We start from the raw sequence: 21187 nt of genomic DNA on the forward strand, positions 1-21187 counted from the left end.
AAAGATTTGAAAAGTAAAACAATGACAAATTAACAGACTAAGAAAATAATGCATAAAAAAAATCAGAATACTATGCACTTGCCTTCCTTTTGGACTGGACAAGGGCGACAGTCTTCCTTCTTCCTTGATGGCCATATTCTAGGATTAGGACTTCGGAATGAAGGGAAAGGGGTTGGGGTTATGATTTCGGGTTGAGGGTTAGGGTTAGGGGATGAAGGGAAATGGAAGGGTTTCAAGGGAGAGAAACACAGAGAGGGAGGGTCTTCGAAACACAGAGATGGAGAAAAGAAGGGGTTTCAATGGAGAGAAACACTTCAAGGTTCTTGCACTGCACAAAGATGGAGGAAGGAATGAGCTTCGGGTCTTCGAGGTTCTTCCAAAATCGAAACACAGAGAATGAATGAAGGGCAAACACAGAGATGGAGGAAGGAAGGGGCTTCGGCTTCGATGGTCTTTGAAAGTTGAAAAACAGAGAATGAAGAAAGGGGACACACGGACTTCGGGTCTTCAGAATCAGAGAGAAGTAGGAGGAAAAGGGGTGGGAAACTAAAAAAAACAAAATGGTGCCGTTTTGATTTTTTCCATATCAGCATCGTTTGCACGGCGCCTGCACGAGCTGACTGCATCCAGACTTTTTCTTAAAAAAATAATTCTAGACTAACACAACTGGAAGGTGCTACATGGGGCCCTAGAACTTGAGTTTAAAGAAAATAAGAAATAAAATAAAATAAGCTAATCAGAATGTTATAAATAGAAAAGAAAAAGAAAAATTAAAAATTAAGTATAAGTTTAATTGACAATCTTACAAATAAAAAAGAAAATGAAAAAATAAAAATATAAGTAAAATAAATTTTGACCAAAACCAGAATAATTAAAAAAATAAAAATATTAGTAAAATAAATTTTGACCACGATCAGAATAATTAAAAAAATTAAAAAATAAAAATATTAGTGAAATAAATTTTGACCAAGCGATCAGAATAGTTTTAACAAATATTAGAGAAATTGTTTTTTGAACAAATAGAAAAGAAAAGGAAAAAAATAAAATTACGTGTAAGTTTAATTAACAATCCTACAAATAAAAAAGAAAAGGAAAAAAATAAAGATATTAGTAAATTAAATTTGAGTAATTCTACATATAGTCGTAGAGTATGCAAACGCCGCATAATCGTTTTGAAAAAGAGTGGAATATGCAATTAAAAAATTAGTTTTTTTTTTTTATATGGATCCCATATTAGTTATTTTTTTTAAGAAATTACAAAATACTTACACAACCACGACTGCAAATATCATTTTTCATTAAATTTTGACCACGATTAGATATTTAAATCCACTCACACAAATCACTTCTTACTGATTCTACTGAAGCACAAAAGTAACAGCAGCACGTAGTAATAAATTTCGTAACTGCTAGGGACAACTGGCTGCGTCCCCGCCGCGGCCTCGGGTCCTACCTGGCATTATCCCTAGACGACATCGTTCTAATTTGAACAACAAAACAAACCGAGCCACCCACTTCGTCTTCTCCCTGTCTTCATCCCTTCACCCAACTTCGAGAATCGAAACCTACCATCTTCGGCGTTCTCTTCACCCATCATCAACTCCTCCCCACCAAATCACCCATCTTCTGGTTTCTAAGACTTCATGTCCTAATGTTTTTTTTTTCCTTTTTGGGTCTCATATTTTTTTCTTTCTGTTTGTCATCAAACCCAAGCGTACTTCTCCCTTCTATTTCACTACTTTTATTTCATCCATTTGTTTCCGATCTGATTTTCAACAAATGAAGCAATCGAATTAATAGATAATCGACAAAACTCAGCAAAGTTAATCACTTTTTTTTCCAAACCACAACCATTTTTTCCAACCACATGCACACGGAGACACCACACGAAGCCGACGAACGCACGAGATCTACCAGCTGTTGTCTCGAATCTCATATTTGTAGGATATGCGTGATTTTCCTCTATTTTCTTAGCAACCAAACATACTGTTATGGACCATTGCAGACTATAGCATGATTTTCTTCTATTTTCTCGGCAACCAAACAGACTATTACAAACTATTTTCAGATTTTTCTCTGTTTTCTCGACAACCAAACAGATTTTTCTTTGCTTTCCTCTGTTTTTCTCAAAGTTTTTTTGCCAGGCTTCGAGCTTGTCTTTGAGCTTGATGGGATGAGAATGCAGTGGAAATTCGAAGGGAATGAGAGGGAGAGGGAAAGAAATGAAGAGAAAAGAAAAGGCAGAGGAATCCTATCTCAAAAGAAAACGACACCATTGTGTTTTTTATGCCACGTAGGATACGAGGCCGCAGCGGGGGCATCTCGTGGTTGTGTATAGCGTTTCTCAATAAATTTAGACGATCATATATTTAAATCCACTGACAGAATTCACTTTTTACTGATTTTAGTGTGCGACAAAAGATGTAGCGGCAAATATGACTACTGATGACTAGTGACACACATGGCCAACACGGGCCCTATGTAACCTTATTTTAAATAAATACAAAATAAATACAGAAATTAACACGACTTTAACAACATAAAACACAATTTTAAACAACATAGCAGTATAATTCCTGTGTATTGAAAAATGGTATAGATGGAATGGCATAATTTTTCATTGATTTTCCCTACGTAAAACACAATGGCAGACAGGGAATGGCATAATTTTAAAACAGAACATTGGGCACACTGGGAGTTTTCTAATTATCTAATTTTCTCTCTCTTTGCAGGTATACGTACGGCTGCATACACCTGAAATTGGAAGAGAAATTTAAATAATTGTAACTTATTTTAAATTCATTTGGTTGTTATCATGTTGATTTCGTTAATTTTGTAAATATAAAACAAGGAGTAATTGTTGCGACTAAACTCTGACTCAAATTAATGAATCAAAAATCTAGTGCAGTTTTACCTGCAAGTATACAGGCGTTGTAGTATCTTACAGGATCGTATCCACAGGGATTGACTTTTGTGATAAAGAAATAAATTCAGACAATAAAACGAAATTACTAAAAGAAACGTACTATCAAATGAAGATTGATAAAATGAATGGAAAAAGACTAAGGTTTCGATGATCCATCTAATAATTTATGATATTGTTTCCGATTGATTTACTTCAATTAAACTAGAATAATGATTCCGTTTAATTGGAAGATTTAGCATTTAAGATTGAGAAAAACAAACGCTTATGATTGAGCGTGAATGATTGATGGTTAAAACATTTACGAATCTATTTGAATATCACAGGGATTCCTCAAGCATTCACTGTATTCGAAAATCACAATGAATCAAGACGAGTATATAGATAATCAAATTATCCAAATAAAATCTTTCAATCAATCAAGCTTGCAAAATAGATTTTACGTCGATTCGGAAACTATATGTAAATCATTAAACTTCACCTCTAACCTTAGTATGGAAATTTAGCCAAACATATTTATTACAAATACTATAGAAATCATATAAATATTATTCATTAGAAAACTAAAATGAAATACAAGAAATACTAGGCAACAATTTAGAAACAACAAAATTTAAAATCTGGTCAACATTGAAAGAATAAAGCTCACAACGTTATTAAAATGCATAAAACAGAAATTGAAACTAAGTTGTAGCCCAATGCCAAAAGAAAAACATGAATAATCGAAAAGGAATACAACTCCAACCACTTCACATGTCCCTTTCTTCCACTCACAAGTCCCCACTCTATTCCTTTTACTCTACACCCACCAATTTCTTTCAACTCTTCCCTCTCTCCTTTCCGTGTCTCTTCCCCCACTTCTCCCTCAATGTCTCCCCCCCCCCCCCCCCCAACACCTGCTGCCCGAACGAAAATAATAAAAAAGAACCACCAACCCGCACATCACTCCTTCAATCACTCGGCTGCACACTCCTTTTCACTTCCAATTATTCCAGCCTCCTTTCTTTTCTTTAATGAGGGCCCATGCCTCAGCTAACCATGTGCTTCTCTCTTTGTCCAGCATTATATATATATATATATATACATATGTGCCTTACGTAATCAGATTAACTTTTAAGCGCAAAATTCCAGCACCATTGGTTGACTACTTGCTCACCCACTCTCCTTCAATCACGGCACAACACATCTCTATAATTCTGTCTACTTGGATGCTCTCGGTCAGCTAATTCCAGCCCCACATTCCACCTCCATCTCCCACTCTCACTTTCAACCGATCTTTCTTTTTCGTAAATGTCTTCTTCTCTCTTTCGGTGGTTGTTTTATTTTCCTTCATTTCCGTCTTTTGCTTTTTATTTCGGTTGTTTTATTTTTTATTTTCCGAATGCTCTCTCCACGTTTCCACCAGCTCCACCAACTTTGCTTTCATTGTTTCTCTTCTTCCAGCTCATCACCAACTTTGCTTTCTCTTTAATCATGCACCTCCCAAATAGATTTCATGCGTCCACTCTCCCTTGTGTCTCTTTTATTTATTCCATGGCGCATAGCTCAACAATTCTTTTCAACAGCCACCTGTTTTGATTCCGTAAAAATGCTTCTGTTTGTGTGTTCCACTAATGTTGGTGCCGCGTGTATCTATAAACAACCACTGAAAAGTCATCTCCCATGTGAATTTTATTCAAGCTGAAAATAAGTAGATAAAAATAACACTCAAACATAAATTAAAATAAAAAAATAGATTATCACAAATATGTTATATATGTGAGGAAATATTGCCCAATTACATCATAAATGTAAAATTAAGCATAAACATGATATCAATCTATTAAAAATCACAACTCGTATTTATGCTTATTAACCATTTTTCCATCTAAAACCAATAATAATGTCATGAAGAATTTAAAATACATTAGTTTTAAATAGCTAAAACATGTAATATTTCAGCTCAATCACACCCCCAAACTAACTTTTTGCTAATCCTTGAGCAAAATAGTGAAAATTAATTGAGATGAATATTGCATAAAGCTCAAAATTCAAACAAAAACAATCAAACATAATTCTGAATTCTCACAAAAAATCAATTCGTGACTACTCAACACCAGGAGTTATATCCACAAGGAAAGTCTCAACAATTATTCATATAGAATTGGGGCAAATGTCTCAGAACTCGGATATGTGTGTGTGGCTAAACTTCTGTGTGTTCCTCACTAATAAACATGATTTATCATAGGATTTTTCAACCTTAAGATTAATCATTATTGATTCTAACTACCTCAAAGCCTAAGGGACTAGCAGTTTTCACGCCAACTCTGTTTAAAGGTTGAACATTCAACCCCCAAAGTTTTGGATAACTGTTTCTAGCCCTTTATTTAGGAAAACTTACACGATTTTCCTTTTTCTTTTCTCTTTTTCTTTTTTTATTTTTATTTTTTATTTTTTTATTTTTTTTATTTTTTATTTTTTTTTCTATATAAGGCTAGGTAGTCCTGCAGTTTACTTCTCCTGTTTTAAATCAATGAACATTAATGAGGAACACTACAAGTGTAAGTATGTGCAAAATGTTCTTTCAAAACTTGTCCTTCATTCTATATAAATCATACTAATTCTCATTTTTGTAAATATCGCATCCCGGTGTTTCAAGTCACTCCTCAACAAAATATGATGCATCATAAGTCATGTTCTATGCTTAAGGTTGAAAATAAATCTTCACAAAATAATTCCGCTCAACTACTCCACCAAGATACTCAAATTTCACAAAAATGCCAGAAGTGTGTGTTAATCATTTTTGTTTCAATGTCCCTCACAATTTTTTTTTCTTTTCTCTTTTTTTTTTTTTTTTTTTGTATATTATTAGGTACTACTAAATTTTCAACAGAAAACCCTCCCCCCAACTAAATGTGACATTGTCCTCAATGTTCAGCAATTGAATATTCGATGATGTATGTTATACAGACATGAATTGGATCAAGATAAACGATGTAGAACATATATTGAGACGAAAATGATTAAACAGAGAGGAAAAATTCACATGAGATATTCAAGCGTACACAGGGAGTAGATTTCTGTCAACGTGAAAAACACAAAAAGCAAAACAAAGAAAAAACAAACAAACGAAATGCAAAATACAAAAAACAAGCAGAATCCTCCAGAGTAGTGGACTCAAAACAAAATAAACAAAATGCAAAACAAGCAGGAAAGAATTATTTTTTTTTTTTTTTACATAAACTTGAGGTTCTTAGCCTCCTGCTTGAGACGCTCATGCTCTTCATACAACATCAGGTCATCCTTAGCCATGGGAGCTGGCAAGCGGAATGAAGAATCTAAAAGAGACTTCAACCGTTTATTCTTTTGCCGTTCGATTCCTTCCCTTATGTGAGACTCTTGAGAAATTCGTTGAAGTACAACGATTTGCTCTTTAAGCCTTTCAACCTCTTGGTTTTTGGCTTGCACCCGCTGGGAAAAAGCAATAATGGAGGATGAGTAGCGAGTCCCAAGACTCACCAGGTCGTAGATGGCATCGGAGTCTGACCTATTAGCCATACTATTATTTTCTAGTTGCAACATGGCACTAATGGTGGCTGCAGAAAGGACAGGAGGCTGAGATGCAGATGAATGAGCCATTGACAGAAGAAAATAAGGCTTAAAAACGAGAATGTTGAAAGAATGCAGATGAGTTTATAGAGATGAGAAGAAAACTTGATGCGGATTTGATGAAGTTCAGGACTGATTTTATAGAGATAGCACAAAGAACCAGACGAGCTATCATCCAAGTCAAAAAGCAATGTGATTTCGGTGAAATGACATTTCTTAGAAACTCGGAGCCTTCAATCACGTTTTTCAACAACATCAGGCGATTTTTTCAAATCTCCAGCCACTCTTGTCAGGTCACGGACGGACCCAATCTTTTTTCAACTATCTACAGTGTCTATTAACGGACCGTTTTCTTCTGTCTACACCCCCCAACTAGCATCTTCAAATATTTGCATAGCTATGTCCAATACTTTTACATGTTTAAAGATCTACTATTCACTCTCCAAAACATATTTTATTCATTCTTTTTCTCTTCTCCCACTCTCTTTCTACATATTTTACCTTTAAATATTTTACTACATATTTTACTCATTCACTCCCCAAAAAATATTTTACTTAAATATTTTACATATTTGAATATCAAACCCTATTAAAAAAAAGCAAAAAAAATAAAATAAAATGATAATATTTTATTATTATTTTGTCTCAAATTTGCATAATCCAATATGGAAATTTTGTTTGTATGGCAAATTAGATCTCCAAAAGATGTGATTTTGCATATACATATGCCTAAACCAACGTGAATGCTCTAACTCAGTCAAAAGTGGTCCACATCATGCATTGATTACAATGGCAGCTTCTTCCATGGCAGTAGGTGCATTCTACGATATTTCGTCGTCGCCTTCCCGATATCTTGTAGCCTCTCTCTATCTGTGGCAATTATTTAAGGGGAGCACTTCTTCTCATGATATATAGCGGAAGAAATTAAGGTTGGAGTGCTGCAGCTAGAGCCTGGTGGATGCATTCCTTACCTGGGTAATCAAGACTCCATGATCCGCAAGGTCTAATTAGGAGCAGAAGACACTACTGTTCGTTCTCAAAAAGCGTAAGCCTACTCACCTGCTATACTCATCGATCATGATCAGTTTGTGTTTATGAAATTCAAAGGGCTAGCTAGATAGGGTTTATATATATATATATATATATATATATATATATATATATTTATATCATATTGGCTAGCTAAATATATAAGCTTTAATTAATATCTTCGAGTACTTAAGGTATAGAGCCAATTCTAATAAATGAACGAAGAAAGTATTCATAGAAATTGATCGATCGGTGGTCTCCAGCTTGGACAAACATCCTAGTTGCTTCTTATTTATATTTATCCGAATCTTCTCCTGTTTATATTAATTAGAAAAATTCTGTTGATCATTCTAACACCATATATAATTTTTTAATTTTTAATTTTTTTCTCTTACTAAATATATAGTGTATGAATGATAAATAGAAAAGCTCAATTAGTTTAAGAATAATAAAACTAAAAATAATTTTAAAAAATTTAAAATAAAAATAAATATGATGTGTGGTGTATAAAACGATAAGTAGCAAACTTCTATTAATTAATGTTGCTTGCTTTTATATAGCACGTACAGTCTTGAGTGATCATATATATATTTCTCGAGAAAATATTGAGAGCAGCTATTATTAATCACTGCACACTACACATCTTATAAAAAATGTCTATATATCATATGAAAAGTATCTCTACACCCTATAAAAACTTATATGTGTGTGGTGTACAGCATAAATAGTAGCTGATACGTAGAATTACTCATATTTCTCACCCTCCTTGCCATGCATATCTAAAGTCTAATCTTGTTTGTCCAGAACGTCTTCGTTTCCACCGCCTGATCAGTCTGCGCCAGACTCCCGCCTTATGTTAGTTGTCTGTAAGTTCTCATATATTAGTCTAGCTGTGCATTAATTTTTATTTATTTCTTGATGTGCATTAATTAATGGGGGACAGAACAATTATTTTTTTGGTCTTTATATATCGACAGCTTAGACGAAGTACTATTATCTCACTCTATCTGTATGGGATGGCATTAAATTGCAGATATAGTGATCACCTTGTTAACAATAGCAGTTATTGGTGGTATTTCTTTGTATTGTGCGAAGAAATTTAAAAGAGATTACCTGCCCCGCATCGTAACGGATTTACGAACGATAGTCGCTCCGCCGGCCGCCAATAACTCGATTCCAGTTTGGGATGTTGGTGCACCAACAATGGAGAAGTTCCTCCAAGAAGTGGCAAGAGAGAAGCCAGTTAGATTCACAGCTCAGCAACTATGCAATTTCACAAAAAATTATTCCACAACATTGGGTGCTGGAGGCTTCGGGATAGTGTACAAAGGACAGTTTCCTAATGGGGTGGCGATTGCAGTGAAAGTCCTGACTAGAAGTCAAGCAAGATCAACAGCCGAGGATCAATTCATGGCTGAAGTGGGAACAATTGGTAGAACATACCACATAAATTTGGTCAGACTTTTTGGTTTTTGCCACGACCAATTCATGAGCGCCCTTGTCTATGAGTTCATGGAAAATGGATCATTAGATAAGTACTTGTTTGGTTCTAAACAAGAAATTGAATGGGAAAAATTGCATGATATTGCAGTTGGGACAGCCAAAGGTATTGCTTACTTGCACGAGGAATGCCAACAAAGAATCATTCATTATGATATCAAGCCTGTTAATATTCTTGTCGATGCAAACTTCTTCCCTAAAGTTGCAGATTTTGGGCTTGCAAAGCTTTGTAACAGGGATGGAAGCCATGCCAGTGTCTCGGGGTATCGGGGGACTCCCGGATACTCGGCACCGGAGTTTATGTTGAAGAATTATCCAATAACAAATAAATGTGATGTTTATAGCTTTGGGATGGTATTGTTTGAGATAGTTGGGAGGAGGAGGAACACTGGTACTGCTAGTCCTGATCATAGCCTAGATTGGTTCCCAAAACAAGTTTGGGAAGAGCATGAGAAAAATGAGTTAGAAGCAATGACTGTGGCTTGTGGAATTGGAGAGAAGGATAGAGAGAAAGCAATAAGAATGGCTATGGTTGCTTTGTGGTGTGTTCAAGACTCGCCAGAGGCTCGGCCGCCGATGAGTGTGGTGGTGAAGATGTTGGAGGGAGAAGTGGAGATCATGCAGCCTCCAAAACCATTTCATTATTTGTATTCAGAAACTAGTACTGCTGGTCCGGATCATGACTCAACAACAGGTGGATCAGGAAGTAATTCTTATTGGTACAAGGATTCTACCCCCCACTCATGACCAAATATGAAATACAGATACCTAGTTCTTAAATAGAAAAATCTCCACTTTCCCCAGATTAAAGCTTGTCTTTTTTTTTTCAATAAAAAAAGTTTATCTTTTCATTTTAGCTTGCTTTTTATAAATTTGTGACGTATATATCATGAGTTTGTAAAGTCTATGAAGTCAATATTACTAGCACTTCGGTTTCTTTGATTGCTTTAACATTCGCATATATATATATATATATATTACTCACATTGCTAGCTATTCATTTATATTATTTGAAATTATATCAGCCGAATATTAACCAAAACTCAGAAGGAAGCTAAGAAGTACAGTACTGGAGTTTCCAAATTACTTGCCTTCAGGCATGAAACATGAAGAGTTATCAGAGGACCTGTCTTGATGATAGATTTATATTAAAAAAAGAAAATAATTTACACACGACATTTTTCATAACACTTTATATATTTATATTTTAAATGAAGGGTATTTTTATAAAATACTTATGAAAGTAATATCATTTTATAAAAATATATATATATATATATCTTCATTTTATAACATTATTGTAAAATATGTACGTTGTGAAAATGTAATATTGTGTATAATGTTACATATCATTACTCAAGCATTTTGTAAGGTATGGAATTTGAAAGTTAACATGTATCAAGCTTTTTTTAAAAAAAATAAAATATTATAATATCTGAAACATAGAGACCAGTTGCCAAGGATGATTATATATCATTTTGTATTGAAAAGATTCACTTACCAGTCTGATATATACAATACCTTATTGATATGGAAACTTTTCACTTCATTTAATGGCTAATGCATTTAATTAATTTAATTTTAATAATGTAACGAGTCTCTTGTTTGTTTAGCTACCAATTTAATAATTTGTAACTAATAGTACTAGCGTGTATATATGGAAACTTTTCACTTCATTTAATGGCTAATGCATTTAATTAATTTAATTTTAATAATGTAACGAGTCTCGTGTTTGTTTAGCTACCAATTTAATAATTTGTAACTACTAGTACTAACATGTATATATTTTATTCAAGAATTTTATGTGCAGTCACTATTATGTATTTTTTTGTATACTCTGTTGATGTAATTAGTTATATATTAAAAAAAATTGACTCAGTCAATCATATTAATAAAGTGCATAAAAAATATGTAAAAATAACTATATATAATATTATTCGATTTTATTATATAATTATATAATGACAGAGGAAAAAAAATTGTGTGCGTCCCGTACACACTCTTCTACGGCTATCCGTGCACCGCGATCATTTCCTTCACTGAAAAGCCCACTTGGTTCCGTCATCGAAGATGGGCCTAAGCTTGGCGGAGCCAAGGGCCCGAAGCTCCTAAAATATTGAAAGTTCCTTCCTTAAAATTAATTTCTTAGACTCCTGAAAATATTAGTTAATTTCCTTTACGAGCATACTATGCTCGTATGTATGGACGTCCATCTATTATTGCAGGCGGTCGATCAACTTTCACACTTTCATCGAATGCAGAGTAGTGGAAACTGGAAACACAAATCGCCATGGAATCCTTTTCTGCTGCTGCTGCTTCTTCTTCTTCTTCCCTAATAGGCATGGCGCAAAAGACCTGGGAGCTGGAGAACAACATACTTCCCATGGACACCGCGAAGACGAACCCGGACCCGGCCTCCGACGCCATATTCTACTACGACGAGGCCTCGCAGGCCAACTTCCAGCAGGAGAAGCCGTGGGCGAACGACCCCCACTACTTCAAGCGCGTGAAGATCTCCGCCCTGGCTCTCCTGAAGATGGTGGTCCACGCGCGCTCCGGTGGAACCATCGAGGTCATGGGCCTCATGCAGGGGAAAACCGATGGCGACGCTATTATAGTTATGGACGCCTTTGCCTTACCCGTCGAAGGCACAGAGACTAGGGTTAATGCCCAGGCCGATGCATACGAGTATATGGTCGATTATTCCCAGACTAACAAAATGGTCTCTCTCTCTCTCTCTCTCTCTCTCTCTCGAATGACGAATAATAACGCTAGGAGTTGTTTTGGGGATTTAAGAAGCTGCATTGTGGGTTATTAGAATCTGATTTATGAGAAATCGTAGTGTTGTCTGCCAAATTTTTATTTTAAATCAGTTTTGAAAAAAAATCTATGTATTTAGGAGCTGATATAGAAGTAAAGAAGGGAAAGTAGCGAAGTAATGTTGATCACTCCAATTTTCATCATTCTTTCATTATTTATGAAATTGTATTAAATGATTGAAACTATTCATTTTATTTTATTTGTAAACTTATCCACGTCATCACAAAATAGACGATGAATAAATTTTTTCAAGGTAGCCTCAGTCTGATACCGCAGTTAGCGTTTTACGCTAGTGAGCAGTGAATCTTTTTAAAGTACGTCCGGCCGGTGGCATTCATAAGGTTTTTGAAGTTTTATTTCTATTTACATATATAACCTAGCTCAAAGTTGATGCTTAACAAGAAGCAGTTCGCGAGTATGTGTTTCCACTTCTTTGCATAATTGCATTTGAGTTCTATAAAGGATTTTAAAAACCTGATTGAGTGCTGACTCTAATATTTGCTTATGGAAATTTAATTCATTTCTTAAACTTATTACAAAAAATATTTTGTTAGTTTCCAAGTCATGTTAATTATAACTTACAAGAGTTTCTTGTGTTTGATTTACCTACCGTTTCATGGTTTATATTTATAGAGATTGAATTTCATCTCTGAATTGACCATCCTTGAAACTTCTATCTTCGCTGTCTTGGCACACTATCTAACTCCACTAGAATGGATTGTTATTTAGTCTTTATCGACTCACCAGGTAGTATTTATACCATCTAATGGGGTGAGTTCTCTTACAGTATATGTTGATGGTGCAGGCAGGGCGGTTGGAAAACGTTGTTGGGTGGTACCATTCTCATCCTGGCTATGGATGCTGGCTTTCGGGGATCGATGTTTCAACACAAATGCTAAACCAGCAATTTCAGGAACCTTTTTTGGCAATTGTTATAGATCCAACAAGAACTGTTTCTGCTGGAAAAGTTGAGATTGGGGCATTCAGGACATATCCAGAAGGATATAAGCCTCCAGATCAGCCAGTCTCCGAGTACCAGACCATCCCTCTGAATAAGATTGAAGACTTTGGTGTACACTGTAAACAGGTTAACCTTTCATTGTCTCCAGCTCCTTGGGAAACTTGCTGTTCGGCGTTGTATTAATGCCGTTTGTATGTGTTTTCGCAGTATTATGCTTTGGATATCACTTATTTTAAGTCTTCTCTTGATTGCCACCTCTTGGATCTGCTATGGAACAAGTATTGGGTGAATACCCTTTCGTCTTCACCTTTATTAGGTAATGGCGACTATGTTGCAGGACAAATCTCAGATCTAGGTAATTCTTCTTCTTGAGCCATACAAGTTTCTTCAATTTTATTTCAAATTACTTGTCGTGGTTGACTAGAGTAGTTGTGAAGATTAAACTAATTAGGTGGTGCCATCTGTATGGCGCAGCTGAAAAGCTGGAGCAGGCAGAGAACCAACTAGCTCACTCCGGCTTTGGGCCACTAATAGCACCCCCTCCAAGGAAGAAAGAGGTCAGCTTACTTATCTTGCCTTAAAAATGGTAATATACTTTTGTTTACTAGAAGATGAGCATCAATTTCATTCCCTTGGTCACATGAAGAGGAATGTCCTTCAAATCATTGCTTAGCCTTGAGTCATGCAGCATTTCAGAATCCTTTTTCTTTTTCTTTTTTTTCCTTTTTCCTTTTTTTTATATTTAACGTAAACAAATTTTATGGTTACTTGAACTGATCCCGAAATGCCCAGCAGGCGATGCTCTTGTATATGTCCCATATACTAGGAACATTCTCATGATCTATATGCCTGAAATAATTGAGGTTAGTTGGGTGAAAATTGAGTGTACATTGCACTTGTAGAGAGGGGAGCATGGTTTCTTTGTTGTGTTTTGGTGTTAAATATTCATTAGGTGAAGGGGGTATACCTAATAGAAATTTTTCTACAGAAGAGATTCGATACAAATAAAAACCAAAGATTCAAAGTTCACCAGTACACACAGGTGAATGGTGCAGGCCCATGTAATCTTTTTAGAAATTTGGTGTTAGGGGCAGATTTGCTTTAATTTGCAACATCTTGTTTCAGTTTGTAAGCTGGATCAACTATCACCTCTTTGTTACCCTCCCCTGCAACAACCCTGTGTGTTTATATAATCTTGATCCTGTATTAATTGCAGGAAGAACCTCAACTTGCAAAGATTACTCGTGATAGTGCAAAGATAACTGTGGAGCAGGTTCATGGTTCAATGTCACAGGTGACTGATCCTTGCGGCCTTTTGAGCATTCATGCCTTCTCTATATGAAATTTAACAGTTGGCAGGTGTTTTGTTTCACAAATATTATGTTCCTAACAAATTTATATTTCTTTGCCATTCAGGTTATCAAAGATATCCTTTTCAACTCTGAGGCAACCTAACAAATCTCGCAAAGGGCCATATGACCCCAAGCCAATGATTGACAAACTGATTTTGGCATACAAGGCAAAAGATGAACGCATTAACTTACCTTGACCTTTACTTTTCCTGAAGACGAGCTGAAATATAAAAATACAAGTTCAATGTTCCGGAAATTGTTAATTTTTGCTCTGATGTAGATAATTTGCACCCCACGGTTTTTTTTAACACTAATATTTTGATACTCCTTGACAAGATAGCAACAATTAGTGACTCCTTAACAGCTATTTTAGTCAGAAAGTAAAACATGCAGTTCAAAGCAGTTGGTTGCCTGCTCCAGAAAATAAGAGAAAAAAGAGCTGTGGGTTGTTTTTCTCTTGTCTACGTAATTTGGCTGGACTTTGGAGTTTCATATTAGGACAGATAAAATATGATTTATGAGAAGCTTACTTAAACCTGCGTATAGTTCTCTTCATAATCAGGACTTTGGTTGGGCCTTGTTGAAAGGAATAGGATTTTTGGACTCGGAGCTTTGTCCCCATTAGTTGTTTTAGGGTCAGTCCTGGGAATGTTCTCAATAGCCCAATGTTGTTTCGTACCACCAAAATCCCATTAGTTGTTCTTGACATTTCTGTATTTTCAATATCTTAATGCTTGAAAAAAAAAATCGAGAAAGACAACAATCTTACTGGACGCACGAAAGCATATGCTTCCCAATATTTCTTGTTGAAATGAAGAAAAAAGAAACGATGGTTTCTAACAAAACGAGATTCCAAGAAAAATTAACAGTTCCTCTGCTAAGCAGTCGAACTGATTTTTAATGAATAACAGCTCTCCACTCAGAAGCTGCCACCTCAGCTAACACACTAAACTCACGCTACACTCATGCACACGAGATAATAACAACAAATTGAGATCTCCTATTCGAACCCGTGCTTCTTCAGACAACGTCGACCCTCAGCCAATCCTGAACGATCTTCACCACCAGTTCACCACCACACATCCATCGAGAATCCGTTCGTCGTCCTCCCGTCGTCCTCCTTGGCCGATTTGGTCCAGGCCGATTTCTGTATGATTATACCTGACGTGTGAGTCACCCACGCAAGCGCCGTTCTCATCTTCCACTGGTTTGTTGCCCACCACAATTCCTGACCAATCCGTTCATGGTTGACTCCAGTGGGCTTGGTGTTTCTCCATCCCAATCCACGGTTGTTGTTCACTGTAATTTTTAAATGGGCAAAGTTTAGTACCAGTAGCAGTTTACAAGGGATAAAATCTGCATTGCTTTCGATTTGCTATTTTTATGAAATGTAATTTTATGTGATGTATTAAATTTATAATGTGTGCTTGGAAGAAACAGAGCATTACATATTACTGATTTGTTGTTAAGGGTTTGTAGTGGCCAAAGGTGTTTGACAAAATGACTGAAAGAGATGGCCAAAGAGTTTATGTGATGTTGGACTTTTGTAAAATATATTATGATTGTAAACATAATTTTTCATCAAACATGTTTACTTTCTGGTTTGCTTATAGGGAAGGCTCAAGAATTAGCCAACAAGAGAGTATTCATCTCAATTTATTTTACAAAATGACTAGTAATTCAAAGTTTCAGTATAAGGCATGACCAATAATTAGAAATATTCATTTTGAAAATATAACTACTGTGAAGAAATGATTTCCAAAAAAAGAAAAGGAAGAAGAGATGATTTTTTTAGAATATGGCATTACAAAAAGAAGAGGATTAAAAATTATGATTGTTGGAAAGAAACAATATAGAATGTGTGTGGTTTAAAAAAAGAAAACTAGTTAGGTGTATATATTATTTTGTCTATTTTTTTTTTATACTTTTTCAACAACTAGTTAGGCGTATAAACGCTTTCAATAATGGTTATATTATAATGAGTTCTAATTGATTGTGTGGTACTGTATTGAAGGAACCACTTTATAATCTTGATAGTGATGAATTTAAGGCTGAAAGTGTAGACATTCAATGTGATGTGAATGTTGAAGATGAGGTCAATGTTGAAGATGGAGTCAATGTCGAAGATGGGGTGAATGTGATGCCCTCTTCGACTAGTTGTCCTTTGGAGCCATACATTGGTATGTTATTTGACGATGTGGAAGACGCCCAAGCATATTATAAGGCATATGCAAGGCGTAAAGGATTTGCTATTCGGACGAATCATACTCGATTGTCGAAAGATAATAAAAAACTACTTACAGTAGACTATATATGCACAAGGGAAGGATTTCGGAGGATAAATCGGAAAGAAAAAGAACAAATAATGCCTGAACCTGACGAGACAAAGATTGGATGTAAAACTTTGATGGGTATAAAAAAGGATGGTGAACACTGGATAGTTAACAAGTTTGTAGTTGGACATAACCATGTTTTACTCACACCGAGAAGTACTAGTTTCCTACGTGGACATGGGGGAGTGACTAAAGTCCAAAAAAAACTTATAATGACTTTGAATGAGTTCGGGGTACTGACAAGAAAGATTATGTCGGTGTTGAGTAAAGAATCAGGTAGTGACTTCAATGTTGGCTGTATTGGCAAGGATGTAGAAAATTTCTTGGGCACCAAAAGGAGAAAAGTTTTTGAAGAGGGTGATGCACAACGACTATATTCCTACTTTCGTGATCGCCAATTTAAAGAACCTGAATTTGTGTATTCCATGCAAGTTGATAAAGATGGGTGTATGGAAAGTTGCTTTTGGGCTGATGCTAGATCAAGATCGGCATACCAGTATTTTGGAGACGTTGTCACATTTGATGCCACATACCTGACCAACATTTATAAAATGCCATTTGTGCCGTTTTCAGGAGTTAACCATCATCATCAGACAATCATGTTTGGTTGTGCTTTGTTAGTTAATGAGACGGCGGAGTCATATACATGGTTATTGAGAACCTGGCAAGAGGCAATGCTTGGACGTGCCCATTCAACGATAATTATTGATGATGATAAGGCGATGGCGAAAGCCATTGTAGAGGTACTACCGAATACAACTCATAGGTTGTGCTTGTGGCACATTCTCCAAAAGTTTCCTGAACACTTGGCCCATGTATATAACAAGTTTCTTGACTTTCAAAGAGATTTTCGTCATTGCATCCATGAGACTATTACAATTGCTGAGTTCGAAGAGGAATGGGCATCGATATTGATGAAGTATGATTTAGGAGAAAATAATTGGCTGCAAAATCTTTACATTCAACGAGAAAAGTGGGTTCCGGCTTACTTGCGTTCAACATTCTGTGCCGGGATGTCAACAACTCAACGGAGTGAAAGTATGAACAAATTTTTCAAAGACTATGTTCGATCTAGTACTATGGTGAGTGACTTTGTTCATCAGTATGAGGCGGCTATAGATGCACGTTATTTTAAAGAGAAAGAGAAAGATGTGCAGATGAAGTCTACTAGTGCGATATTGAAGACAACTCTTAAAATTGAAGAGGAGGCAGCACTGATTTATACAAGAAAGTCTTTTATGATCTTCCAGGAGGAGTTGTTTGATAGTCTACGGTACATATCAAGAAAATTGTCCTAAGAGGGTGAAAGCAAGACTTATGGGGTGACACCCTATAGTAAAGAAACACCTGTTTACCATGTCACGTTGGAGAGTGGTGAAGGTGTTGCGACATGTACGTGTCATAAGTGAGAGTTTATGGGGATTCTCTGCAAGCATATCTTGTGTGTTTTTGGCAAGAAAAGTAAGTTAGATAGATTGCCACAGCATTATGTAATGGAAAGATGGACTATTAATGCTAAGAGTCAGCCTATCCCTGACATACCAAGTCCTACAGGGCTCCTTCAGCTAGGATTAGATGATCCTACGATGAGAAAAAGCAAGTCCATGATACAACTTTATGACATTGTTGAACTTGGGTCGCAGTCAGAAGAAAAACACAGTTTCCTCACTCGTGCATTAAAGAAGATTCATAAAAAATTACTTGCAATGGAAGATCACGTAGATACTGAGGGAACACATTATTCAAATAGAGGAGAGACTTGCAGTATTGATCAAGTATTAACAAGTCAAGTTGTATCAAACTTTTCACAAACGGTCTAGGACCCTCCACGGGTGCCAACAAAAGGTCGACCAAAGTCTTTGAGATCCAAGAATCCAAAAGAAACGCAAACAACAAAGAAAAGACGCTGTAGCATTTGCAAGGCTGAAGGACATGCTAAAAAACAATTGCCCTTCAGTAAGGTATGTAGCTTTTGAATTATTTGTGGGTTCGGTTCATTGGTATTTAATTGAAGAAGTTAGTAAAATTTGTGTTTTGTGGTTTTTTATGTAGGGATCTTCAGCCAACATCTGTCAACCTGTCACAACCAATGTAATTGCAAGTTTTTATATGGAAGTCTGCGAGTAGATCATGCGAGTCTTAGTTTGTGGAGAATTCCTTTATTGTCAAGTTTTAATGTGTACTGCCAATGGTTCCTTTGTTAAATTTTGGAGACTTCCGGACTTGGTTGCTATGTTAAAGATTTTGTGTAAAGTATTTGATTGTTAATGGGACGAGTCAAATATCTACTTGTTTTTGTTTATAAGCAAGCTGTCAATGTTTCCATTTTTAAGTGTTGAATTAATGTCTTTAAAGCCATCTCAAGCAAACATTTTACGTATGGGATATACAAAATCAGTACAGGTTTCTAATTTATAACCGATTTTGTTCTTCAAGTATTATGCTAGGTGTTTTGCACAGGTTCAGTATGTGAGTCACGGCTAAAAACAATTTCTGGTTATAACTTTGTTTCTATGACAAGCAAATTGCAAGTTTTGAGGATACAAAATCATTAAATAAATTTAGCATCATAGCAAAGCAATACAGGTTTCTTCTCCTTAGAGATACAAAAAATACACTAACTCTTGATACCAATCTGGTCAAACAGGGCTGTATAAGCCTTTACATTCAAAATAAATCCAAAAGTTACATCCAAAATCACAGTTTTGGTAGCATTGGCAGACACATATTGTGATTTTTTGGAGACATCAAAATTACAACACAAAATAAGATAAAAAATGACCACGATAAGATAAACGCTTTTAATATTCTCTTGTACTTCTTCTCCATGACTTGGAATTTGGATTGTTCGATACCAAGACGTTGATGAAGTACCCTCTCATTCCTTTGCTCAGCTAACTCCAATGTTATCTTACAGCAGTTGTTCTGGTCACTTTGAAGATCAATCCATTCAAAAAATGAACATTGTGCATTATTTTTATAATTTGGACAGTTGTAAAATCTTTTACCAAAACTGTTTGACTTCCCAGAAATCTGTAATTTTGCTTGAATGCCACAATAGCAAAATGGTCTCTCCATTGAAACTTCTTCTCTTCTTGCAGTCCATAAAGATGAACCAGAAAAAGCCGAACTTCTCATTTTCTGTCATAATATAAAAGCAGGGCATCAACTAATTTGAAAACATAATCTGTCAAACTTAGAAGGGCATCAACTAATTTGAAAACATAATCTGTCAAACTTAGAAGGGCATCAACTACTTTGAAAACATAATCTATCAAACTTACAATCCAGAACCATGAGAAATAGCATATTGAGACTTGATATAAAAGAAGCCATGTTCATGGTTCACAGTTCCCATTAAACAGTCACAAAATATCTGTCATAACCCACAAGAAATAGCAAAGCAAAGAACCATGAGAAATATCTGTCAACAAACTTACCACTTAAAGAATATTGAGCTTAAAGCATATTGAGCTTTAACCAAATATCTGTCAACAAACTTACATATAAGATGTATCAAAAATAGCAAAGCAACTATACCACTTAAGGAACTCATGTTCATGGTTTGGCACATTCAGTTCAAAGTTCCCATTAAACAATCACAAAATAACTGAACTATTTATAAGCAATTGTTAACAAATCTGTCATAATATAAAATAGGGCATGACTACTTTGAAAACCCAATCTGTCATAACCCATAAAGTTCAAAAAATGAAACATGAAAAATAGCAAAGTTCAGTTCACATTAAACAGTCACAAAATTGATGTACAATTGAGAAGCAGTTCATAACAAGTCAAGTGGTAGTATTTTGAATTCACAATATAGGACATAACAATTTTGTGAAGACAAACTGCAAAATCAAAGGTTATGAATCCACAAATCTAACAGAAAATAAATAACCCACGAAGTGAATCTGTCGATTAATACACAAAGTAGTATCACAAACTTCCAGATTAAAATACAAGTTTGAATCTGTGAAGCGATATGAACGAAAAAAAAAATTAAAATGTGAAAAGAAAGAACCCAAGTTGTCGCTAGGGTTTCTAAATTCGTCCCAAGGTTGAATCTGCCCGTCTCCATGCCACAGTCGCGGGATGGGCTGTTGTCACTATTCAAACCAACGGCAGGAAGAAAACCAACGGTAGGGAGAAGGGAAGCCGTCTGTCTCGATTCGAACCTCTCGCAGCGAGAAGGGGACCTCAACGAGAAGGGTCTGAAGCCGTGTTGATTCGAACCTCCCGCAGCGACAATAAACAATACTTGGTCGCGGGATGGGGCTGTCGGTGCGATTCGAACCACCGGAGCGATTTGGGGATGAAGCTGTCTCGAGATGGGGGGACCTGGATGGTATACGAGCTGTCTCTGCTCAAACCAGAAGGGGACCTGAATGGGTTTGAGATTAAATGGGCAAAGATTGGGTGCATCGCGGTTTAGACATAAAGAGCATGAGACGCATACGTGGCAGGCAATTACTGGAGGATTGTTATTTGAGGGTTAACAGCCCAACCGATCCCCAGGTATTCTCAACAATTAATTGCAAGGGAAAAAATGGATAGACCATTTGGTATGGGAAGTCAAAAGCCATGTCTTTTTTATTTTCATAGGTTTTTGAGATGAAAATCACTTTGAATGCCTACAGCTATCAATTACGTTGGCATTGATTTATGCAAAAACACCTCT

General features: G+C 35.9%; 3 protein-coding genes and 1 pseudogene across 3 annotated transcripts; all 4 read left to right on the forward strand.

Moving 5' to 3' along the window:
* The first annotated feature begins 7406 nt into the window (after positions 1–7406).
* Positions 7407–9984, forward strand: LOC122319288 (rust resistance kinase Lr10-like). The gene is made up of 3 exons (XM_043137283.1): positions 7407–7556; positions 8345–8406; positions 8574–9984. Exons 2-3 carry the CDS (start codon positions 8394–8396, stop codon positions 9785–9787), a joined length of 1227 nt encoding a protein of 408 aa, XP_042993217.1. The 5' UTR covers positions 7407–7556; positions 8345–8393; the 3' UTR covers positions 9788–9984.
* Positions 9985–11187: 1203 nt separating this feature from the next.
* Positions 11188–14536, forward strand: LOC122318120 (annotated as a pseudogene).
* Positions 14537–15416: 880 nt separating this feature from the next.
* Positions 15417–17804, forward strand: LOC122318672 (protein FAR1-RELATED SEQUENCE 5-like). The gene is made up of 3 exons (XM_043136232.1): positions 15417–15474; positions 15787–15815; positions 16188–17804. Exons 1-3 carry the CDS (start codon positions 15417–15419, stop codon positions 17802–17804), a joined length of 1704 nt encoding a protein of 567 aa, XP_042992166.1.
* A 117-nt stretch (positions 17805–17921) lies between these two features.
* On the forward strand, positions 17922–18633 carry LOC122318673 (protein FAR1-RELATED SEQUENCE 9-like). Its single transcript, XM_043136233.1, has 3 exons — positions 17922–18281; positions 18327–18467; positions 18559–18633. The coding sequence occupies exons 1-3, from the start codon at positions 17922–17924 to the stop codon at positions 18631–18633; spliced, it is 576 nt and encodes a 191-aa protein (XP_042992167.1).
* Positions 18634–21187: the final 2554 nt, after the last annotated feature.

Source organism: Carya illinoinensis, chromosome 8 (assembly GCF_018687715.1).
Source record: "Carya illinoinensis cultivar Pawnee chromosome 8, C.illinoinensisPawnee_v1, whole genome shotgun sequence".
Classification (NCBI taxonomy): Eukaryota; Viridiplantae; Streptophyta; class Magnoliopsida; order Fagales; family Juglandaceae; genus Carya; species Carya illinoinensis.